This window comes from Hemitrygon akajei, chromosome 2, assembly GCF_048418815.1.
Source record: "Hemitrygon akajei chromosome 2, sHemAka1.3, whole genome shotgun sequence".
NCBI classification, from domain to species: domain Eukaryota; kingdom Metazoa; phylum Chordata; class Chondrichthyes; order Myliobatiformes; family Dasyatidae; genus Hemitrygon; species Hemitrygon akajei.
Window position 1 is genome coordinate 21731131 of NC_133125.1, and position 22236 is coordinate 21753366.

Consider the following 22236-nt stretch of genomic DNA (forward strand, 5'->3'; position numbering starts at 1 on the left):
CCACAGTCCTACATAATCAGAGGGAGACTTAACTCTTTTACAGTAAAAGCCAGCCTAATACCTTTCTACTGACTGTATACCTCAAAACCAAACCCTTTCAGATTCTGAATATTTCCACCCCCACCACCAAAGAGTTTGTTTATAATCAGCTGGGACTCCTATCCCAATAGAGGCTGAGTCACAGCCTCTCAGTCCAGAAATGACTCCTTTATTCCTATTGCTTGCTCTTCCATTATCAATATTCAACCAACACCATAGTATATTCTCTGATTATCTTATAAGTTACAAAACAGTTCTACGTTATTTAAGGCCTTCTGATGTAAATGGTGTATTTACATAACCATTGTTCACCATTGTTTTGGGAGATTTTAACCAGGCCAGTCTGAAAAAAGTCACTAAGCAATTAGCATCAACAGATCACTTGCAATACCAGAGGAAACAACACACTGGACTATTGCTACACCACCATCAAGGATGTCTACCATGCTTTTCCACACCCTCACTTCGGAAAGTCTGATCACCTGGCTGTACTTCTACTCCCGGAGTATAGGCAGAGACTGAAGACCGCAGCACCAGTAGTGAGAACCAAGAAGGCATGGACAAGGGAAGCACAGGAGCGCCTACAGGACTGCTTTGAATCAGTGGACTGGACTGTACTCAGGGATTCATCTTTGAACCCGGATGAGTATGCTGCAGTTGTTACTGACTTCATTAAAACCTGTGTGGATGAGTGTGTGCCTACAAAGATTTACTCCACATTCCCAAACCAAAAGCTGTGGATGAAGCAGGAGGTATGTTGGCTGCTGAAGGCTATATCTGTGGCATTCAAGTCTGGCAACCCAGGCCTGTACCAGAAAACCAGGTATGATCTACAGAGGGCTATTTCAAGACATTACTTCCTACAAAGCAAAACCCAATAGCATGAATGGCAGTGATGCTTCACTATCAGATGGACTCAACGTCTTCTATGCTCACTTTGAAAGGGAGAACACAACTACAGCTGTGAAGATCCCTGCTGCTCCTGATGACCCTGTGATCTGTCTCAGAGGCCGATGTTTAAAGAGAGTGAACCCTCACAAGGCAGAAAGTCCCGATGGAGTACCTGGTAAGGCTCTGAAAACCTGTGCCAACCAACTGGCGGGAGTACTCAAGGACATTTTCAACCTCTCACTGCCACAGGCGTAAGTTCCCACTTGCTTCAAAAAGGCAACAATTATACCAGTGCCTAAGAAGAATAACATGAGCTGCCTTAATGACTATCGCCCAGTAGCACTCATATCTACAGTGATGAAATGCTTTGAGAGGCTGGTCATGACTAGACTGAACTCCCGCCTCAGCAAGGACCTGGGAATGTTGCAATTTCTCTTGCACCACAATAGGTCGACAGCAGATGCAATCTCAATGGCTCTCCACGTGGCTTAGACCACCTGGAGAACACAAACACCTATACCAGGATGCTGTTTATTGACTATAGCACAGCATTTAGTACCATCATTCCCACAAACCTGACTGGGAAGTTGCAGAATCTGGGCCTCTGTACCTCCCTCTGCAACTGGATCCTTGACTTCTTAACTGGAAGACCACAATCTGTGGATTGGTGATAACATCTCCTCCTGACAATCAACACTGGTGCACCTCAGGGGTGTGTGCTTAGCCCACTGCTCTACTCTCTATATACACATAACTGTGTGGCAGGGCATAGCTCAAATATCATCTATAAATTTACTGACGATACAACCATTGTGGGTAGAATCTCAGGTGGCGACGAGAAGGCGTACAGGAGTGAGATATGCCAACTAGTGGAGTGGTGCTGCAGCAACAACCTGGCACTCAACATCAGTAAGATGAAAGAGCTGACTGGACTTCAGGAAGGGCAAGATGAAGGAACACATACCAATCCTTATAGAAGGATCAGAAGTGGAGAGAGTGAGCAGTTTCAAGTTCCTGGGTGTCAATATCTCTGAGGATCTAATCTGGTCCCAACATACTGATGCAGTTATAAAGAAGGCAAGACAGCGGCTATACTTTATTAGGAGTTTGAAGAGATTTGGCATGTCAACAAATACACTCAAAAACTTCTATAGATGTACTGTGGAGATTCTGACAGGCTGCTTCTGACAGCCCCTTCTGGTATGAAGGGGCTACTGCACAGGACCAAAAGAAGCTGCAGAGGTTTGTAAATTTAGTCAGCTCCATCTTGGGTACTAGCTTACAAAGTACCCAGGACATCCTTAGGAAGCAGTGTCTCAGAAAGGTAGCGTTCATTATTAAGGACCTCCAGCACCCAGGGCATGCCCTTTTCTCACTGTTACCATCAGGTAGGAGATACAGAAACCTGAAGGCACACACTCAGCGATTCAGGAACAGCCTCTTCCCCTCTGCCATCCAATTCCTAAATGGACATTGAACCCTTGGACACTACCTCACTTTTAAAAAAATATACAGTATTTGATTTTTGCTCAATTTTAATCTATTTTATATATGTATACTGTACAAAATATACTGAATAAGATTTACTTATTTATTATTATTTTTCTTTTATATTATATATTGCATTGAACTGCTGCTGCTTTGTTAACAAATTTTCCATCACATGCTGGTGATGATAAAACTGATTCTAATTGTGACATCTGATTTCCCCTTCATCTGTTTTGTTAGTTGCATCCTCAAGCTAATATAGAAAAATAGAATGTTACACATCAGTAGAATGAATAAGGAGAGGCAGTATGAATTAGAGAATGCAATTCTTAGTAGTACAGAAACTGAGACTGGAGTTGCATAACCTACTGCTGGCAACAGCGTAGAATATACCAAATCAAAAGAACAAGAAAATCACAATGGATGCCCTAAAGTACTAGTTAAACTGCATCTTGGGTTTTGGGTCAGTTTTCAGTGCTACACTTCAGAAGAGTGCAGAATAACTTTAATACTATGATTCCAGTGATGAGGGAATTTTATTGTGATTATGGGCTAGACCATTTATTCAACTGCACTTCCATCATAGATATCAGTCACATAAGCCTTTGTTGTACTCCAATGACAATATTTTTTAAGTAAGCTACATACAAGAGTTGTTCTCTCACCAAGGACTTTTATTATTTTACAAAGGCAAAATCTAGTTCATTATGCCTATTCTACAAGGGGCTGACTGCTGAATGCAGAAAACAACAATATCAAAATTTAACACTGAAGTGACAGGATTGAAGAGAAGTGAACATAACTGAAGTTGGCTACATACCCTATAGTAAAACAGTGTTCAAAGGCATCTTCATCCAGGCTGCTACTCATGCTGTTTGGTTCAGTTGTCTGTTCATCAGCTCCTGATAAAGTTTCCCAGCTTTCATCACTAGAGTGCATTTTTTCTAAGACAAAATCAGAGGTCCATAACGCTGACCACTCCTCACCACTGCTTAATGAGCTGCTTTTCAAGGTGGGTGAGTGGGAAGAAGACAGATGGAAAGAGCTAAATTAGTGCCTTGAAATACAAGCCAGCTAAATATTGCCATTTTTTAAATGTGGTTAACAATGACCAAAGTTTGTTTCCTTTCACTACGCTTCAATGAGATCAGTTAACTCACAATACTTAGAATTTTCAGATGACAAAAGCAAAACTATAAATCCAGTTGAAGGACAATATTACAAAGTTCATCAACAGAAGGATAAGGGGACTATAAGCCACCAAATTTGAAATTAAGAGCAGTAATAAATCATCTTTTATACCTTCAGTAAACCATTAAACGCTTTCCTTACCTCTCTTCTCCTATAGTACAATCATTTTCAAAGTCATCCCAGAAGCTGTTATCTGTGGCATCATCAGGGTCTTCCTGTTGGTTGGTAGCCTGTTCTATGTGAATACCAGTTGTTCCCTTGACGTTAGATCCAGATCCAAGTTTTAAATCATTATGGATTTTATCCATGCAATTCCAAAGGGCAATATTTGATCCACAACATCCCGTGTTACTTTTCATTTCTTTTGTACAATGGCTGTAAGTATCATCAGGTGAGTGCAGATCTCTTAGTGAATTGGTGTCAGTTCTCTGCTTTCTAACTTTCGGTCTTACTACCATTTCTGAGGAGCTTGGTTGTTCTAACATACAACAGAATATGTTTCCTTCAGTTTGAACTCCCAGAGAGTTCTTGTCGAGATTCCTTTCTGTTTTCTCCTTAATCTCCTCCATTTTGACATACCCATTCATTTCTTCCACATTTTCTAATGCTGGTAAAGGTTTTTGGTGCTCTTTCAACTCACTTTGATGTTCTTTAAAGGCAAAGTTCATATCAGGTAAATTATCCATTGCCACAGAACACGGTGGCTCAACTTGCTGGTTGCTACCATCATGGATTACAGCGGAGAGATAGGACTGTAGCCCATTAAGATAGTCAACACCTTTTTCTAACTCTGAAAGCATTGTGTCCAACCTTTTCTGAAGTTTTCCTTCTTTCTGTAAGCAGGAATGAGTAGCTGAATCTTCATCCTCTCCTTCACTACTTTCTGATTCATATGAATCCATGCTTACAAGACCAATGCCAACCTGATTTTCGGAGGTAGTCTCAAAAATATCACTAGGTATTGACCACTTGGAGGGTTCTGCATTTCGGCTATCCAAGTAACCTCCTGATGGTTCTGTAGCACTGGGTGAAACAAATTCATTGGACTCACATTGAGCAAGTCTTTGATTCAAAGGCGATGACAAAAATGCATTCTCCCTTTGAGGGTCAAAATCCTCATCTTTTTTGGGATCCATAGTTTGGTCATATCCAGTGCGTTGTGAAAGCAATTCATTTGTTGATAAGAGTCCACTGGCAGCTATGAAGAAACCAGAGAGAAAAAAAATAAATCACAAGTACTTTAAATAAGCCACTACAAGTACATTCTGTATATTCACAGGCAGTTGTTTCGACAGAATGCTGACTCAAAATAATCACAGTACAAACATTAAATAACCTTTGCCCTTCCTCTTTGGCATAGGACACACTTTCAGCTTTAGCTTAAATTTAAATCGATGGATTCCACACCACAAATACCGAGGGGTGTGTTTTTGCCTATGGAGGCAATAAAATGTAGTTAAGTGCTTGCATCTACTGTGTATCAACAAGCCAATGTTTTTCTCAAGACAGGAAAACTCCTGGCCTGCAAACTGCCATCACTAGCCATGCTTATTTCTGTACAATTTGGTTGGGGGGGGGGGGGGGGGAATCAGCCTGTTCCATAAAAGGTATGAAGTTTATAAATATCATAATGACTACTTGCTCTCTACATCCTAACCTGATATCAACCTGACATTAGTTTTAGTGATTTCAAATCAGTTCCAAGTAGTCAAAATATTGTGGAGATATAAAATTTGAATTAAATATTAAGTGCCTAATACTTTTCTGTTTAAGCCCCTCCTGACCCAAATGCTATCCCTTGTGGTGGCCATTTCCAGCATTTTCTTTTGCATACCTATATTTTTGCCACTGGTTGTAAAATCAAGCTAAAGGAAATGATGATTTGAGGATAGAAGTCATTTGGGGCAGGGTAGGAGTGACTAACTATGTCTGACTATGCTATACTTCCTTTGAAGTACTTCATTCACATACTGGGTACTTGACATGGAAAGATGGCAGATTGAAAACCATAATGAATAGCTAGGAGTTCACATGGTTTTCTGTGGATGTAACAAGTACGGTCAATTTACAGGAACAAAAACTGAGTACATCTGGAGTTTCAAAGACACTTGTTTAGCTGCTTCACAAACGGCTGTAATAAAAATTAAGGGCAAACTAAATACCGGGGTAATAGTTCAGCTTACAGAAGATAAAATAGTTTAAGAATAAACAGGTTTACATATTGTCATTTTACATCAGTTAGATAATTTACAGTAAAACTTTGAAACCATCCTCAGGAATTTGTTGGTGCTGGACTATAGACCTTCCAGCCTTTTGCATCACTGGATAATACTCCTATTTATATCCCAACATAATTTTAATTCAACATTGATTCAGACAATACACAGAAATATAAATAAATATTAAAAGTAGTATAATGAAGTTTCCACTGAACGTAGTGAGTTTAAGGAATCAAGGCCCGTGAGCCAGATGCTGATGCGTCGGAATTCTGGATCAAAGGGGTAGCAAGTTATCAGAGTTCTGCTGTATACTGGAGATCTACTGCCCTAATATAACTGACTACCTGCCACTTTCACTCCGTAGGTATTTCAATACATTTAATACTCATATTCTAGTAGTAAAACATACAAGTGATTCCAAAACTCACTTGACCATTGTCCACACACCGCATTCCTATATAGACCATCCAGATCACTTCTTGCCTACATTTCAAAACTCACTCACTTTCAATCAGTCTACTTCAACTCGGAGAATAAAGTTTAGCAATTTGACATCCATACCACATATGGCAGCACACACTTATAAATCTGGGTTTTGGTACATGAAAAATGTTTACAATTGTACACGCTTTGCACTAATTTCAAGTACTCAATTACACGCTTAATAATTATTAATTTCTAAACTATATGCATATCGGCAAGAAGTACAAGAGCATTATACTCATGTTACTGGAGTCAGCCCAGACATCATCAGTACAATGCTGTAACTAAAAACTGATTTAGTAAATCTAGCAATGAGGTAAAATCAGAAATCAAAATATTAAATGGTAAAACTTGGTTAATCTGCCATCTAAGTTACCTCAAAATCTAATGGTTTGGCATTAGAATCATATAGGCCTTCATTTTCATGTTCTTTTTAAACTCATAGGCTTAAACTTAGAAAACAAATATAAGGTCAATTGCATTGCACAGACTTGTTACTTCATGGTATAATTTTGCAAGAACTGTATTGCAATGAGGAACTGTATAGAATTTTAATAGAAAAAGCTTAGCTTGAGATAAATAAGCTTGGCGTCTTCTAAACTTTGACCAGCTAGATGCAAGTCCAGAACAATCCTTATCATTCCCATTAATTATATTCCTCATTAGGCTATTTGGTGATGTCCAACATAATATGAATTTTAAACCTCTGTCACCTCAAACTTCATTGGGCAAGATGGAAAATTAACAGCATATCACTTTAAACTGGTCTTGCAAAATCCTTGGTTACACATTGTTAAATACTGTTGTAAATATTTGGAAGATTTAGGCTTTGTGTTATTACGTGATGATAGGAGCTCGAGAAAAGCTTCTTTACTTAGACAAGTTCCTCATTCCTCAATCTTTCCAAAGATGGTCAATAAATCAGCAGCATTGACATGAATATACAAAATGAACTCAAATCTTTAAATAACAGAAAGGTTCTGGGCCAGCTGATGGTGTAGTGGCAGCAGCACTGGACTTCAAGGTAGATGGTGCTGAGTCCAATCTGCACACAAGAAATGCTTGGCAATCTACATCCATATTTTGCCATGAAAACCCTATGGACACTACGTTCATCAGGTCATGAAGAGTCTGACTCCACTAAACAACCGAAAGGCTCTGGATGATCGGTAAACAGGGAAGATACAGGAAGAGCATTCCCACCCCCCACCCCCCCAATCAGTAAGCCACACGGATGAGGATGTGCGGCCCAACAGTTATGCGTCACTTAGTCTGGGGAACCAGAAGCTGCTGCTGAAGCTACCAGCAAAAATGAAAACTAAAAATTGTAATTTATGTATACAAAGTAATAAATTTAAAATTTTATCTGAAGCATCAACTTGCATTTATTATGTAGTATCCAGGACAAGTCTCAAGTATGAGCCAGATTACAATCCGGCATCTAAACTTATTTCTCAGTGTCTACTAAATTCATATTTAACATCCATAACAATGCACTCTGAAAATTCAGGCAATAAGGGTTTTTTTAAACATAACCCATAAAGTTGTGTATCCGGCTTTAATTAAACTACAAATGACTTTTCTGTAAGTTTTCAAATACTAAACAATTAGTTATTCAGTACCAATGTACAAATCAACCTTCAAGAGTATCAATTTTGCAATGTACAGAACAGATTATCAAACTAGAATTTTTAATGACTTCTTGCTCTCTTCACTGCCTCAAAGACTAACTTGAATTTTGCTGGAAATGGTGAAATGATAGCAGGGAATCCTGAGATTTTAGTAATAATGACATCATCAAGTAGGCAAAGCAGGCAGCAAGCCAGATTGTAAGGCCACTGATTTTTCAACTACCCTACAAACATTTTAAAAATCAAAATGAAGATTACAACATACACAAGATTGCCTTTTAATACTAAGTATTTATTTTAAAAGGTTGAGAAATCTGAAATAAATCTGAGATGACAACGCACTTGAATAACTGCTTAAGGACTGGAGAAAGTGTTAATTAGTAACTATATCTTAATTAAACTATTAAAATATTATAACTCAAATGACAATGCTATATGTCTTCATAGCATTTTGCAAAACAGTAAGAATAGCTTGCAAATATTTAATGCTAATGTGATCTGAATGAATCTCAGATGGTGATGAAGATGTGTGCAGGAGTGAGGTAGATCTGCTGGTTGAGTGGTGTTGCAGTAAGACCAAGGAACTGGTAGTGGACTTCAGGAAAGGGAAATCAGGAGAACACACAGCAGTTCTCATCAAGCAGTGGACAGACAGGGTGAGCAGCTTATCTTGGGTGTCGCTACCTCTAGAGATCTGTCCTGGGCCCAGCATTATTTTAAGTATATTTATTATCAAAGAATGTATAAATTATACAACCGTGAGATTTGTTTGCTTTCAGGCAGTTACAAAGCAGGGTACCTGAAAGCACCCAATTTTACAAACTATGACCGACCCCCACTGCCCACAGAGAAAGAGAAAAAAAAACACAAATCAAATCAAGCAAATAGCTGTGAACAGCAAAAACAAAAGCACTCCGAACCAAACCGAATCCTTGGTCCAAATCACTGCGGCAGTTTGGAGCAGGCCCAAAGCCTCTGTATCAATTCATATTAGCGGGCCAAATCACTGTAAAGTTGGCAGACACGAAACACAACAGTAGTCTCATAGCCCTAGTGTCACAGAGAGAGAAGACCCCAGTCTATGAACAAGGGATGCCAGAGGCTATATCCCATTAGGAGTTTGACATACCAAATCCCACCAAAGACTTGAGCAGATTTCTACAGATGTACCGTGGAGAGCATTCTGACAGGTTGCATCACACTCTGGCACGGAGGCGTGAATGCACAGGATCATAAAAGGCTGCAGGTCATGAACTCAGCCAGTTCTGTCATGGGCATTAGCCTCCCCACCATCATGATGCCTCAAGAATGCAGTATCCATAATGAAGGACACCATCCAGGACATGTCCATTTCTCATTCCTAACATCAATTAAGTGACAGAGGAGTGGAATGTGTGGAATGCACTGCCTGAGTCAGTGGTGGAGGTAGATACACTAGCGAAATTTAAGAGACTACTGGACAGGTATATGGAGGAATTTAAGGTGGGGGGTTATATGGGAGGCAGGGTTTAAGGGTCGGCACAACATTGTGGGCCGAAGGGCCTGTTTTGTTCTATGTTCTTCTAGGAGCCCGAAGATGTACATTCAGTAATTTAGAAATAGCTTCCTCCCCCCTACCATCAGATTTCTGAATGGTTCATGAACCCACACTATTATGCTCTTTCTGCTCCATTTGTTTTTTAAAAAGTATTTTTTAATGTATACTGTAATTTGTGGTAACTTTTGTGTATTGCACTGTACTGCTGCCACAAAACAACAAAATGTATGACCTATGCAAGTATAATATACCTGATTCTGAGTTCACTAATCTCAGGAGATTGTTGTCAGGGTGGCTGCAACACAATGCAGCCACATAAAACTACTGGATAGGCAGAGGCTTTTTCCCAGGGCTGAAATGGCTAGCACGAGAGGACACAGGTTTAAGGTGCGTGGAAGCAGGTACAGAGGAGGTGCCAGGCGCAAGTTTCTTTTAATGCAGAGAGTGGTGAGTGCGTGGAATGGGCTGCCGGGGGCAGTGGTGGAGGCAGAAACGATAGGGTCTTTCTTTAAGAGACTCCTGAACAGGTACGTGGAGCTCAGAAAAATAGAAGGCTATGGGTAAGCCTAGGTAAGATAAGGAGATGTTCGGCACAGCTTTGTAGGCCAAAGGGCCTGTATTGTGCTGCATGTTTTCTATACATCCAAGTTTAAATGTGAAGATTGAACTTCAAAAAGTTGCTGTGATTATTCATCATAACACTGGCTATCAATTTTCACTTCAAGTTCCCACCTTTGATTCCCACGATCACTAATCTCTTGTTAATTCAATCAAGAGAATCTGAGATCTGGTAATTGGTAGAATTCAAGTAAAAGCACCAGGTCAAATCATGGGATGAGAGTGTTTCCTTGTCGTGAGTAGCTCAAAAATTTAGATCTATATTCCTTGGCACTTAGTAGTATCTGGGTAACAAAATCCAGGCATAACAGATCCTTAGGAGACATAAATTGAAAACATCTCTATTGAGAACAACTCAAACATGCAGGCATATCAAAAAGATTAGGGGGCAGTTATGCAAAACTGACATGCGTGGAATTAATGGTCAACCTTTAAAATTCTCAAGCACAGAATTGTGGAGGCTAGATCATTTGGGGTACCTATAGAGAATACAAGTAGATTTTTTGCAACATCAGGGAATTGAAGGCTATGGGGAATTGGCACAGAGAAGATGTGTCACATATTAGCCATAAGCATACTGATTGTCAGGGACAAACCAGAGAAAATCTGCAGGTGCTGGAAATCCGAGCCACACCCACAAAATGCTGGAGGAACGCAGCAGGCCAGGCATCATCTATGTAAAAAGAGTACAGTCAATGTTTCAGTTTCAGCCCAAAATGTCCAGTGTACTTTCTTCCATAGATGCTGCCTGGTCTGCTGAGATCCTCCAGCATCTTGTGAATGGCAGGGACACTTGAGGGGCTGAGTGGCCCCATCTGGCATCTATTTTCTTATGTTGTCATAAACTTGACAAACCTATTTCTTCTTATCGGCATTATTCAAACCCTATTCCATCTACCCTGTCTTAAGACATATCATGGAAATTTTATTCAAATTTGCCCAGTGAAACCAACATAAAGAGCTTCCTTCTTACACCCTAAATGTAATTTTCTTTTACTACACAAAACAAATCAACCCCAAGTTGCATTAATTGATTTCTCCTCTGAAAAAGGTCAAAATCAAGATAGTTCTGAAGCAGTTGAAGAGAATACTGTAATTCTCAAAGGGGTGAAAGAACATTTGACTGGGTAGCAATCTCCTTCATGTTGCTGAAAACCTAGCCAAGGATATCATGGGATAATATGTGCCAATGACATACTGTACAATTTTCATCACTCATGATGGTGTTGATATTGCCCTGGAGAAGTAGTGCAAAGACCACTTTAGAGAAGTCAGTAAGTTCTTAGAAACCTCACTGACATTACATCAGAAATCCTCCAAAATATCCTTTTATCTTACTAGAAAATGAATTAGGCTAAAACAGTGCTTATATTTTTATAGCTCTAACCACAAAAGCATAGATGCCATTGTTACTGCAGGTCAGCAATTACTTCTAAAATTCTCTTCCCAGTAAGAGAGAAGTGAGAATGAGAAAGGGAACAAAAAATATTCAATGCATTGTTAGTTTAATTCAATATTAGTTTCAACTATTTTCTATGGGGTAGGAGGCCAAAAATATTTCCCAATCTCAGGAAAGAATGAACCTAGGATACGAATCAAACACTGAACCTAGCAGAGAATTCACTTTGACAACTTTTCTATCACATCTGAATAAAAGATTTCTTTAAAAACATGTCAAAATTAATATCTGTAACAGTACCGGCGAAAGTTGAAAGGCTGATTCTAATAGTCACAGATTTGAACTGCTAGCTAAAGGTAAAATCAAATATGACAAGTTACTCTACTCAATGAATACATGTATCAATGACTTTCATAAATTGTTTGTATTAATCTATCATTATGAGATGTGGTTGACAGAATTGTGGTTTAAATCTGATGGCTCCAAACATTTCAGCATCTTATTATTTTCTCATATTTTTGAAAGCACAAATCTACTTAATTCTTCTGAGACGGCACGTATTATACTTAAAATACAACACACATAAACCATTATCTTTCGCAACAGTGTTTGGCTCCATTCTTTCCCACTGGTGCTCATCATGTTTCCATGGCTTGCCAATGGAGGGCCGAAAGCTAACATAAGCATGCCTTCTCCCATATCTTCTTCCAGTGAGAGTCTGATAACCTCCTGCTGGTCTGGACCAAGCTGCCTTCCCAGATTCTTGACCCATCACTACAAACAAAAACAAACAAAAAAATTAGCTAATACCGCTGCAAAAAAAATTATTTTAAAAAAATTTCAACAACTTTCCATCGTCTACACTGAAAATTAATAATTAGATACAAATTCTCAGCACATCTTAAATTACAGAAATGAAGTATGCACAAAGTTGAAGCAGAACAAAGAGAGGGTGTGTTATTTTTTACATGTAGGTTTAAAGTAATTAACAAAAGACCAAAACGATTATTTTTAAACAGCAAGTTTACCATATTTTTATTTTAACTGCATCACATGTCTGAGAGCTTTATTTTACAGTGTCAATCAAAACAGTGACTTCTGTTTAGAAAATAAGTTACACAGTTCGATACCTTTATGAGCAGTTTTAAATCTGAAATACAGAGTTCTGGTTATAACTTGCCACATGGGCTGCAGGCTAGCTGGACACCTGAAAGTCTACACCAAAGACTTCTTTTCTTGTCTGTGATTAGACATTATCCAATGTCATTTTGATGGCCTCCTCAAACACAGAAGTAATCTGATTAATCTGCCATGAATTTACAGGTCCATAACTCCAACGTTCACAAGAACTCACTGTTTAAAATCATTCCAACTTGATCATAGATTCAAACAACTTCCCCATTACTGAAACTAATAAGCCTATATTAACTAACAGTGGTGACATTTGCAAAAAAGGCATTGTTTCTGAATCTAGAGTTTAATGTTATGAAGGGGAAACAACAGTGAAACTTAAAGAAACATGAAGTCCTGGAATTACACATACACAAAATGGATGAAGCTGTTTATGTAAGTTGTACTTTCTTAGGGATTAGATAGGCTGGGTCTATTCTCAATGAATATTAAGATTGAAGGGTGATTTCATAGATAAATAGAAAATTGTAAGAGGCAAAGATAGCACAAATGGGTAGACTTCTTTCTCGGGCAGGTGTAGAACTAGAGGGCACAGGTTGAAGGTGGGAGGGCAGAAGCTCAAAAGAAATCTGAAGGGGTAGTTTTCCCACACAGTGGATGGTGGCCATCTGGAATAAGCCGCCTGAGGACTTGGTAGAGGCAGATACAATTATATGTTTGAAAAGCATTTGGACAGGTACTTGGATAGGAGAGTCAGAGGGATATGGACTACCGTAGATTCCGGACTACAGAGCGCACCTGATTTTAAGCCGCTGGCACTAATTTTAGAAATAAAATCATTTTTTTAAATGTAAAGGCCGCACCGGATTTTAGGCCGCACCGGATTTTCGGCCGCAGGTGTCCCACGTTGTAATATGAGATATTTACACAGAAAGATATTACACGTGAGGATTTTTTTAACTTTTAATTAAATCCATATGGTAACAAAAACAAATACATATTGCAAATGCTTTTTTTCGAACCGTGCCCGTACGCGGCTACTTTTAAATATACGTTGCGTATACTTCTTTACTGAACAACATTCCAATATCTCCTAACGACTGGTAAAAAATATATATACTGCAGCCTACCAGGAAAAGTTATTGATACCTTTAACTTAAAAGCAGAGTTCGCTCAGATCCAAAGCCGCTCGCGTAATCCGCTCCCCCCCTCCTTTCCGTTTCATCGCAAACGGCATTTAAAAGCAGATTTCGCTCGGATCCAAAGCCGCTCGCGTAATCCGCTCCCCCCTCCTTTCCGTTTCATCGCAAACGGCATTTAAAAGCAGATTTCGCTCGGATCCAAAGCCGCTCGCGTAATCCGCTCCCCCCTCCTTTCCGTTTCATCGCAAACGGCATTTTCCCACAAGACGCCGTGAAACCGGGTGTGACGTCATAGCATCCCGCGATGTAGTACAGAAAACAAATATAGTTTAAACTAAGTAGGGTAGGTAGCACAATGCTTCGAGTGTTTTCCATGTTGATGAGGGTGAGTACAAATGACTGATTTACAATAATTTAATTGTGAAAGTGCGCTTGATTTATCGTACAATTTCATTGGACCTCTGTGAACTACTCATCAATTTTATTGGTCTACTGTTACGAGGCAAAATGTTTACGAGGCGGCATGAAAAAAATAATGTATTAGCCGCTCTGGATTATTGGCCGCAAAGTTCAAAGCTGTTCAAAATGTGGGAAAAAAGTAGCGGCTTAAAATCCGGAATCTACGGTAGTTCCAGGGGAAAGGGATTAGCATAGACTAGAATCAGTCAGCATCACTTCTGTCAGCATCAGTCAGAATCAGTCAGCATCAGTCAGCATCAGTCAGATTCAGTCAGAATCAGTCAGCATCACAAAACGTAATTCAATCATAAATAGTATTAAAATTTGTTAAACTAACAGGTTTTTTACTGCAGGAAAATGATTATCAAACAATAACCAAGTAATTTTACTGAAGCATCAGATTACAAAGTTCAAGTCATCACTTCTATTGTCATTTCAACCATAACTGCTATGCAGCGTACACAGTAAAAATGAGACGTTTTTCAGGACCATGGTGTTACATGACACAGTACTAAAACTAGACTGAACTACGTAAAAAAAAAACACTGAGCAAAAAAAAAACACTAGACTACAGACCTACCCAGGACTGCATAAAGTGCACAAAACAGTGCAGGCATTACAATAAACAGGACAATAGGGCAGTAAGGTGTCAGTCCAGGCTCTGGGTATTCTGATAGCTTCAGGGAAGAAACTGTTACATAGTCTGGTTGTGAGAGCCCGAATGCTTCAGTGCCTTTTCCCAGATCGCAGGAGGGAGAAGTGTTTGTATGAGGGGTGCGTGGGATCCTTCATAATGCTGTTTGCTTTGCAGATGCAGCATGTAGTGTAAATGTCCACGATTGCGGGAAGAGAGACCCCGATGACCTTCTCAGTTGACCTCACTATCCGTTGCAGGGTCTTGCGATCCGAGATGGTGCAATTTCCAAACCAGGCAGTGATGCAGCTGCTCAGGATGCTCTCAATACAACCCCTGTAGAATGTGATGAGGATGGGGGTGGGAGATGGATTTTCCTCAGCCTTTGCAGAAAGTAGAGACTTTGCTATGGAGCTGGTGTTGAGGGACCAGGTGAGATTCTCCACCAGGTGAACACCAAGAAATTTGGTGCTCTTAACGATCTCTACCGAGGAGCCATCGATGTTCAGCGGGGAGTGGTTGCTCCATGCCCTCATGAAGTCATGATCACAAGTATGGTCATGGCTTATGTAGTTTTAAGATACTTCATTAGCTAGTGAATGCTAAATGTGAACATCTAACTTCCACCTCCTTTTTGAAATACCTAATCAATCTATGTAACGTGCTCATGTTTCACTTACTTCATCCTATCTGGGTGAACCACATTTTGTTTCATATTGACAAGTAGAACCATGCATGAAAGAGTGGAGAGCTGGACATACTAGACCAGTTGAGGCAGCCTATCTGCTCCAGAAAAGTAGCACCATGTCCATATTGCTCTCATCCACAGAGGGAATGGTAGAAATATGCAATTAGTTTTCAAGAGAAATACAGACAAATCTTGGGAGGAAAACCTATTTGCACATTTCAAAAATTACAACTACTAGGTTGTCAAACATGTTGTTAATGCAGAGTGGAACTAATTTTCACATATTTATGCATCCACTGATGATATCAATTCACCTTGTAATCAAAAAAAGAGTAACGAAAAAAATAATGAAATTTTTCATTGCAATGGTCTTGGATAATGAGTTCAGTCACAGAACTTTCTACTTTTACAAATGGTGAACTGAGTTGGGAATGATCTCCCTTGACACCAAGTCAGCATTTAACTCACTGGTATTGAGAGGCTCTGGCAAAACTAAAGTCAAAAGTCTTCAAGGGGAAAGTACTCAATTGGCTATAATCATGTCTCACACAGGAAAATGGCTGTGGCCGGCCACAGGAGGCCAAACATCCCACCCCTGCAGAAGTTCCTCAGCACAGCTTCCTTGGCCAAACCACATTCAACAGCTTCAAATGATCATTACATCAGAAGTGGAGATGTTCACTGATTAATTCCAATTCTGTTTGCAACTCCTAAGAGAAACTGACCACACCTGTATGCAAAATTACCCAAGAAAAACTCCAGGCATTGGTTGATAAATGGGTATTGTTATTACAAGTGCACAACCATCTGGCCCAGTATTCAATGGGATGACTATGGCTATAACATCCTGGAGATCATCACTAATAATTACAAAACTGGGCAGCACATAAATATTGTGGTTCATACGCAATTCAGAGTTTCGCTCTCCTGTGCCAAGTCTCCGCTCTCCTGCTGACACCAAAAGTCTTTCCACCATGTTCAAGGCAACTATATCTTTTTGGATGAGTGCATCTCCAACAACACTCACCCAGTCCAAATCCATTCTGGTAAAGCAATGCAGCTGACTAGCATCCCATCCACAATCACGGCTAGAATGTCTCCCATCACAAAATTTGCTAGTTACACATCAGCCTACTATAACGGTACCTCCTTAAACTGTGACTGCTGCAATCAAGGATGACAAAGGCACCAAGTTTCTGGCTATTTCTCCTCCGTTAAACACCATTCCTTCTTGGAAATCTATTGCAGTACCTTCACTTTTATGCAGATACAATCTCAAATTTTCTAATCCAACAGCACTGTGGGTGCACTGTCAAAAGAACTTCTGCACTGATGGCTATGCCTCAACATTTCAAAAGCAAATGAGGATGGGCTATTAATGCCAGCCCTATCAGTGACACCTATATTGGTAAAGTATTTAAATTTTAAAAAACATTAACCCCTTATCTGCATTTATGGCCAGGCTGTTATAATCTGAAGACTGTCAGCTCACTTCGTGCACACTCACACTGTAGTTTGACTCTTCCCTTGCATCCTGGAAAATAATGCGGCATTCAAAACTAATGAATAATGAACACCTGCCTAGAACTAGCAAAGATAAGATGGCAGCACGCTCAGTCGCAGAGGCTTCTCCAGGACCAAAGGTTTAATTATTCATCCTTTGCATCGCAAAGGTTCAACGGTTCGTTTATTATCAAAGTATACAACTCTGAAATTCTTCTTCTCCAGGTAGCCATGAAAACAAGAAAGAAAGGCAGCACGATCAGCAACCCGCCAAATCCCCCCTCCCCACTCAAAAAAAAAACGAATGAAAATGGAACAGGCATATCAACCGTGAAATTCTCCTCCCGCACAAAAAAATGAACAAAACGAACAGATACATCAACCCCCAAATCCCTCCTCCTATGCAAAAGAACAAACAAAACGGATTAAGCGCATCAACCCCCAAGTCCCCCTTCCTGTACACAATAAAATAAACAAGATCAGGTGAAAAACACAGAACATAAGAAGAACTACAAGACTGAAAAAATGTTTATAGTCTAAGTCCATATCCAAAACACAGTGGCAGGCTCTCCCCTTTCTGATAGAGTCAAGGACAGCCAGCTGATGTTCACTATTCACATTCACCTCGGTGTTACAATCTCCCATTTTGCTTTAATCAGTGGCTTGTGCTTGTCCTGCAGCCTGCCCACTACGAGGATCACACACTCTGCCTCTGCCTCCCCGAATCCTCTCGGAGACTGCAGAGCACTGGAACACCCAAACGATCTCCAAACTTCTACATTTGTCTCGATGTTTCAATCTCCCTCATTGCTTTGATCGGCAAGTGCAAGACAATGCTGGATACTGAGAACATCAAGAGCTGTAAGCCAATGGCAGTGCAGCTGGACTTGTTTCGCACTGCCTGCTACGTCTACCCAAGGAGGAAGGCTTCAGAGGTGGTGCTTGGAGGCAGTGTACAGTAAAATGGATAGAGCAAATGAATTTCCTGGACACTTTTCTTGTGATCACAAGACCCTGCTGGATATCAGTAATATAGAATACTGCAAGTCCAGTTCACTGGTGAAACTCACAGTAGGAGTGCTGCATGGCATCAGTTGCGCAGACCAGACCCTTGTGCTACAGGGTTGCCTATTGCAGGTGCCTATGGAGGAAGATGCCGGAGGCGGTGTGAGAGAGAGCTCAAGTCTGTGCTGGATTGAGTGCTGCCCTCCAGAGCTTGCTCAGTAGAAGACAAGCTGGATTGCATTCATCTGTGGCAGCACTAGTGTGTGATTAGGACTGTTGCGTGCTTGCCCTTGCAGAAATGTGTCTCCAGGTCAACACCCCATGCATTATCAATCTGCATGCCACAGCACTTAGTGACGGGGCTATTCTTTTGAGACTGTTTTTCTGTTAATTAGATGTGCTGTATGTGACGGTTGATACTGTGGTTTACACCTTTGCCTTGGAGGAACGCCTTTTAGTTTGGCTGTATTCATGTATATGGTTGAATTACAATTAAACTTCAACTTGATAAACCTAGATCTGTTTGGGCACAGGTCAGAGGAGGCAACGCAAAGCTCAGTACATATGAATTAATTCTCCAACACTTTGTAGGAAGCCATGCTTTGGTCCTTAAAGAACAGTGGATAAACATGAGTGATAAACATTACTACACTCCCATAAAATAATTTTTATTGTTATCAGTCTCAAATGAAGTCTCATACTGGTTTTACAGACAAAGTCAAGCTCATTCTAACACCTTATCACCTGAAGATTATTCTAGCCCACAACTACTGACAAATGCTATATCTGGAGGAGTGAAATATGTTGATGTTCAAAGGGAGCTACCCATGCACACAGTCCAAGTTAACATCAAGTTCCAGACTGTAGTTATGAACACAATTAGCATGCTGGCCATTATAGCAAGAGATCTGAGTCTAAGATGTTTAGCACCTAGTGAGAGAGCAACTGCAAAATGAGCACTAAATTGGTCTCCTTTCCTAGTATAAGAGAGGTTCACTAGTCAGATACCTGAGATGGGAAGTTTATTGTACAAGGATAGATTAAACAACTTAGCCTTGTACTCTTGAGAGTGAGAGGTAATCCCATTGAAAAATGAGATTCTAAAGAGAATTGAAGATCTCTTTGTTTTCTCCTCTCCTGTCTGATTTGATTTCATATGCCCTTGGTTTGTTTTCACACTAACAACCCTATTTGATGGTTTCAGAAGTTTATCACGATGGCAATCCTTGACACAGACTTCCATCATCCACTTCCCCAATTTTCTTTACTAACTTTTTTCTCCCTTTTGCAGTTCCAATGGAAAAATTTGAGCTAAAATGTTACTTTTGTCTCACTCAACACAATTGCTGCCTGACCTGGTGAGCATGTTCAGCATTTCTTGTTTTAATTCAAAATTCTTTTGGAGCTTAACAACACAGGTGCAAGAATGACGTTCTTCAGTGGTCACAATCTCAAATTAAGGTGATAGCATCCAGGACAAAAGTGAGAGAATTTCTTCATTCAGTGGGTGGTGCTTTTTTTTTCAAATTCTCTATACAAGACAGATAAGGATACTTAGTCCCTTAATACATTCAAGATAATTATACTTATCTAAGGGAATCAAGAAATTTGGAGCTTGTGCAGGGAAGTGATGTTCAATTTATGAATGATCAAACAAAGATGATGCTTTATTCCACAATGTAATCTGCTGCATAAAACATAATTTTGCTATTAGACATGCTCAGTCACTGCCTATAAAAAGTGAGGACCACAACCGAGAACAGGAACAACAGGGTAAAAGCTGCACCATGACAATTACAAGCTGCTAATTAAGGGGAAGATGACAAGGCTGAGGAGTCACATAGTCCACACTGTCAGCATCAGGAATTCCATGCCATGTTTCAACCTTTCAGGATATACCAACAGTAGATCACCTGGGCTGCTAAACACAGCAGAGTGCAGCCCAACTGCTCTTCATTAACTGCTGATGGGACTGTGATTATGAGTGCAGATTTGCTGGATTTCTAAATAGATTGAGCAGGGGTTGGGTCTTATTCCTAAAGGATCAATTTTGGGACATATATAACAGCTGTGACTGGCTAAAATTAATAAGTTCTGCAATTTCAAAACACTCAGAAATATTTTCACATCCACAATATCCATCCTTGCTCATTATCACATCACAGAGACTTGCGGGGGTATTTAATACCCTGATTATGATCTTCAGTAAGTTTATCATTTACTGCCATTTTCACAGTGCTACAACTATTGTCTTCCAGAAAGTTACTCTGCTTAAAGTGGACAGATTTTCTCTCAGTCTAAATTTCTGATTCAGCTTCCAGTTGCTCTAAAACATTAAATAAACCATCTTCAAATGGAAAATATTTGAGAGAAAATCATTATCATAATTGAAATGGATAAATATGTTACTCAACATTATCTGGTGACTACCTCTACTTTTCACAATAAGCGTCTGCTCTATCTTTGTGTCAATTCCTATCATGATAAACAGCTTCCCAACTACAAACTTCAGAGATGTTTGGACTGTCTAGTTCAGCAGTCGATGTTAAGGTCAGAACACTTACAAAGTATTAAGGATCTGCAGTGAGGTCAGGATGGTATTTAACTTCCTCTTGATTAATAAAGGCAACATTGTGCCAGAACCAAAGGTGCAGCCTCACAGCCAGAGACCAGAGTCGAAACCAGACTCAGCTGCTGCCCTTGTGGAGTTTGCACATTCTCCCTGTGATTTGCATGGACTTCCTCTGGGTGTTCCTGTTACTTCTGCTATCCCAAAGACATGCATTGGGAAGGCAATTAGACACTATAAATCGTCCTTGTGTAGGTGGGTGACAGAATCTTTTGAAATGACAAGAACGTGGAGAAAATGGAAAACAGGATTAAAGTAGGATTAATATAACTATGCAGTTGATGGCCAGTACAGAGTCAGTGGGCTGAAGGACCTGTTTTCAATGCTGTGTATCTATCTCCCAAGACTCATAGTTCTTGGTTTACAGTCAAAATTTCTCTTGATCAAACTACTTGTGGTCTCATTTGAAACTGCAATGGTAACTGCAACCAATTTGACATATTAAGCTACACAATTAGAAACACAACATCGCATTCTGAGAGGCACACGCAGGCCCTATAAAAGGAATGTGATATTGGTGCTATTGAAAGATGTGTTTCAAACAAAGGTCTATTTTTCCTCTTCTGAATTCTCTCCCAATAATGACTTGAATTATTAAATCATTTCTCAAACAGCAAGCCATGGAAAATGGCATGAACTGCTGATGTTGGCATCCCATAGTGAAATAAACCAGGATCATCATCACGTTTTCAAAGGGATCTCATGGGCTACTGGGTCAGCCCAGGGAGTAGAATGTCAGAGTCACTGCCAGTTTTTGTGGAAGCTTTACCTCTACAATAAATCATGATTATTTGCCTTTGGACCATTTAGCTATTACTAATAAGTATAAAGATGACAGGGACTCCAAAAGCTGCAAAAAGACATTGTATTTCACTTGGTGAAGTAGCCTGAGTAAGCCCACATGGCCTCATGAAATGGCATCCTGAATTCATATTTAGAGTTAGGTTAATTTGTACTTTACTTTGAATGAACAGATGACAGTTATCCAAGAAATGGAAGAGCATCGCCCAAGTACGGAAAGTTATGTCCTTGCAGTATAGACCGACAGAGTGTAAAGTGCATTCTTTAAATTGATAATCATCTTTTGTGTTGGCGCATGGCCAAGTGGTTAAGGCGTTCATCTAGTGATCTGAAGGTCGCTAGTTCAAGCCTTGGCTGAGGCTGTGTGTGTGTCCTTGAGCAAGGCACTTAACCACACATTGTTCTACGATGGCACCGGTGCCAAGCTGTATGGGTCCTATTGTCCTTCCCTTAGACAACATCGATGGTGTGGAGAGGGGAGACTTGAAGCATGGCCACTGCCGGTCTTCCATACAACCTTGCCCAGGCTTGCGCCCTGGAAACTTTCCAAAGGCGCAAATCCATGGTCTCATGAAACTAACGGAGGGAGACCGCCTCTGTCTGTTGATGGAGTAGCAGTAATTTTGTGCTGCTCTTAGTTTTCTCTCTCTCCCCCCAGTTTAAATTTTGAATTTAAAGTTTTTAATTGCTGATTCTTGAAGGGGAGTAATATGTCTATGAGAAGTGGGAAGAATCCACATAAACCTAT

At 40.0% G+C, this 22236-nt stretch overlaps 1 protein-coding gene across 3 annotated transcripts in view; it reads right to left on the bottom strand.

Annotated features, from left to right (window-relative positions):
• Positions 1–22236, bottom strand: part of pja2 (praja ring finger ubiquitin ligase 2) — a 58437-nt gene that overhangs the window by 20240 nt on the left and 15961 nt on the right. The window contains exons 4-6 of one of the 3 annotated variants that reach the window (XM_073068163.1): positions 12079–12270; positions 3751–4807; positions 3239–3418 (exon numbers count right to left, since the gene is read on the bottom strand). In XM_073068163.1, the coding sequence (XP_072924264.1) occupies positions 3239–3418; positions 3751–4807; positions 12079–12268 (1427 nt within the window). In that variant the 5' untranslated portion in view covers positions 12269–12270. Of the gene's footprint in view, positions 1–3238; positions 3422–3750; positions 4808–12078; positions 12271–22236 lie in introns of all 3 variants that reach the window. The other 2 variants (XM_073068154.1, XM_073068174.1) reach the window with 2 other exon arrangements.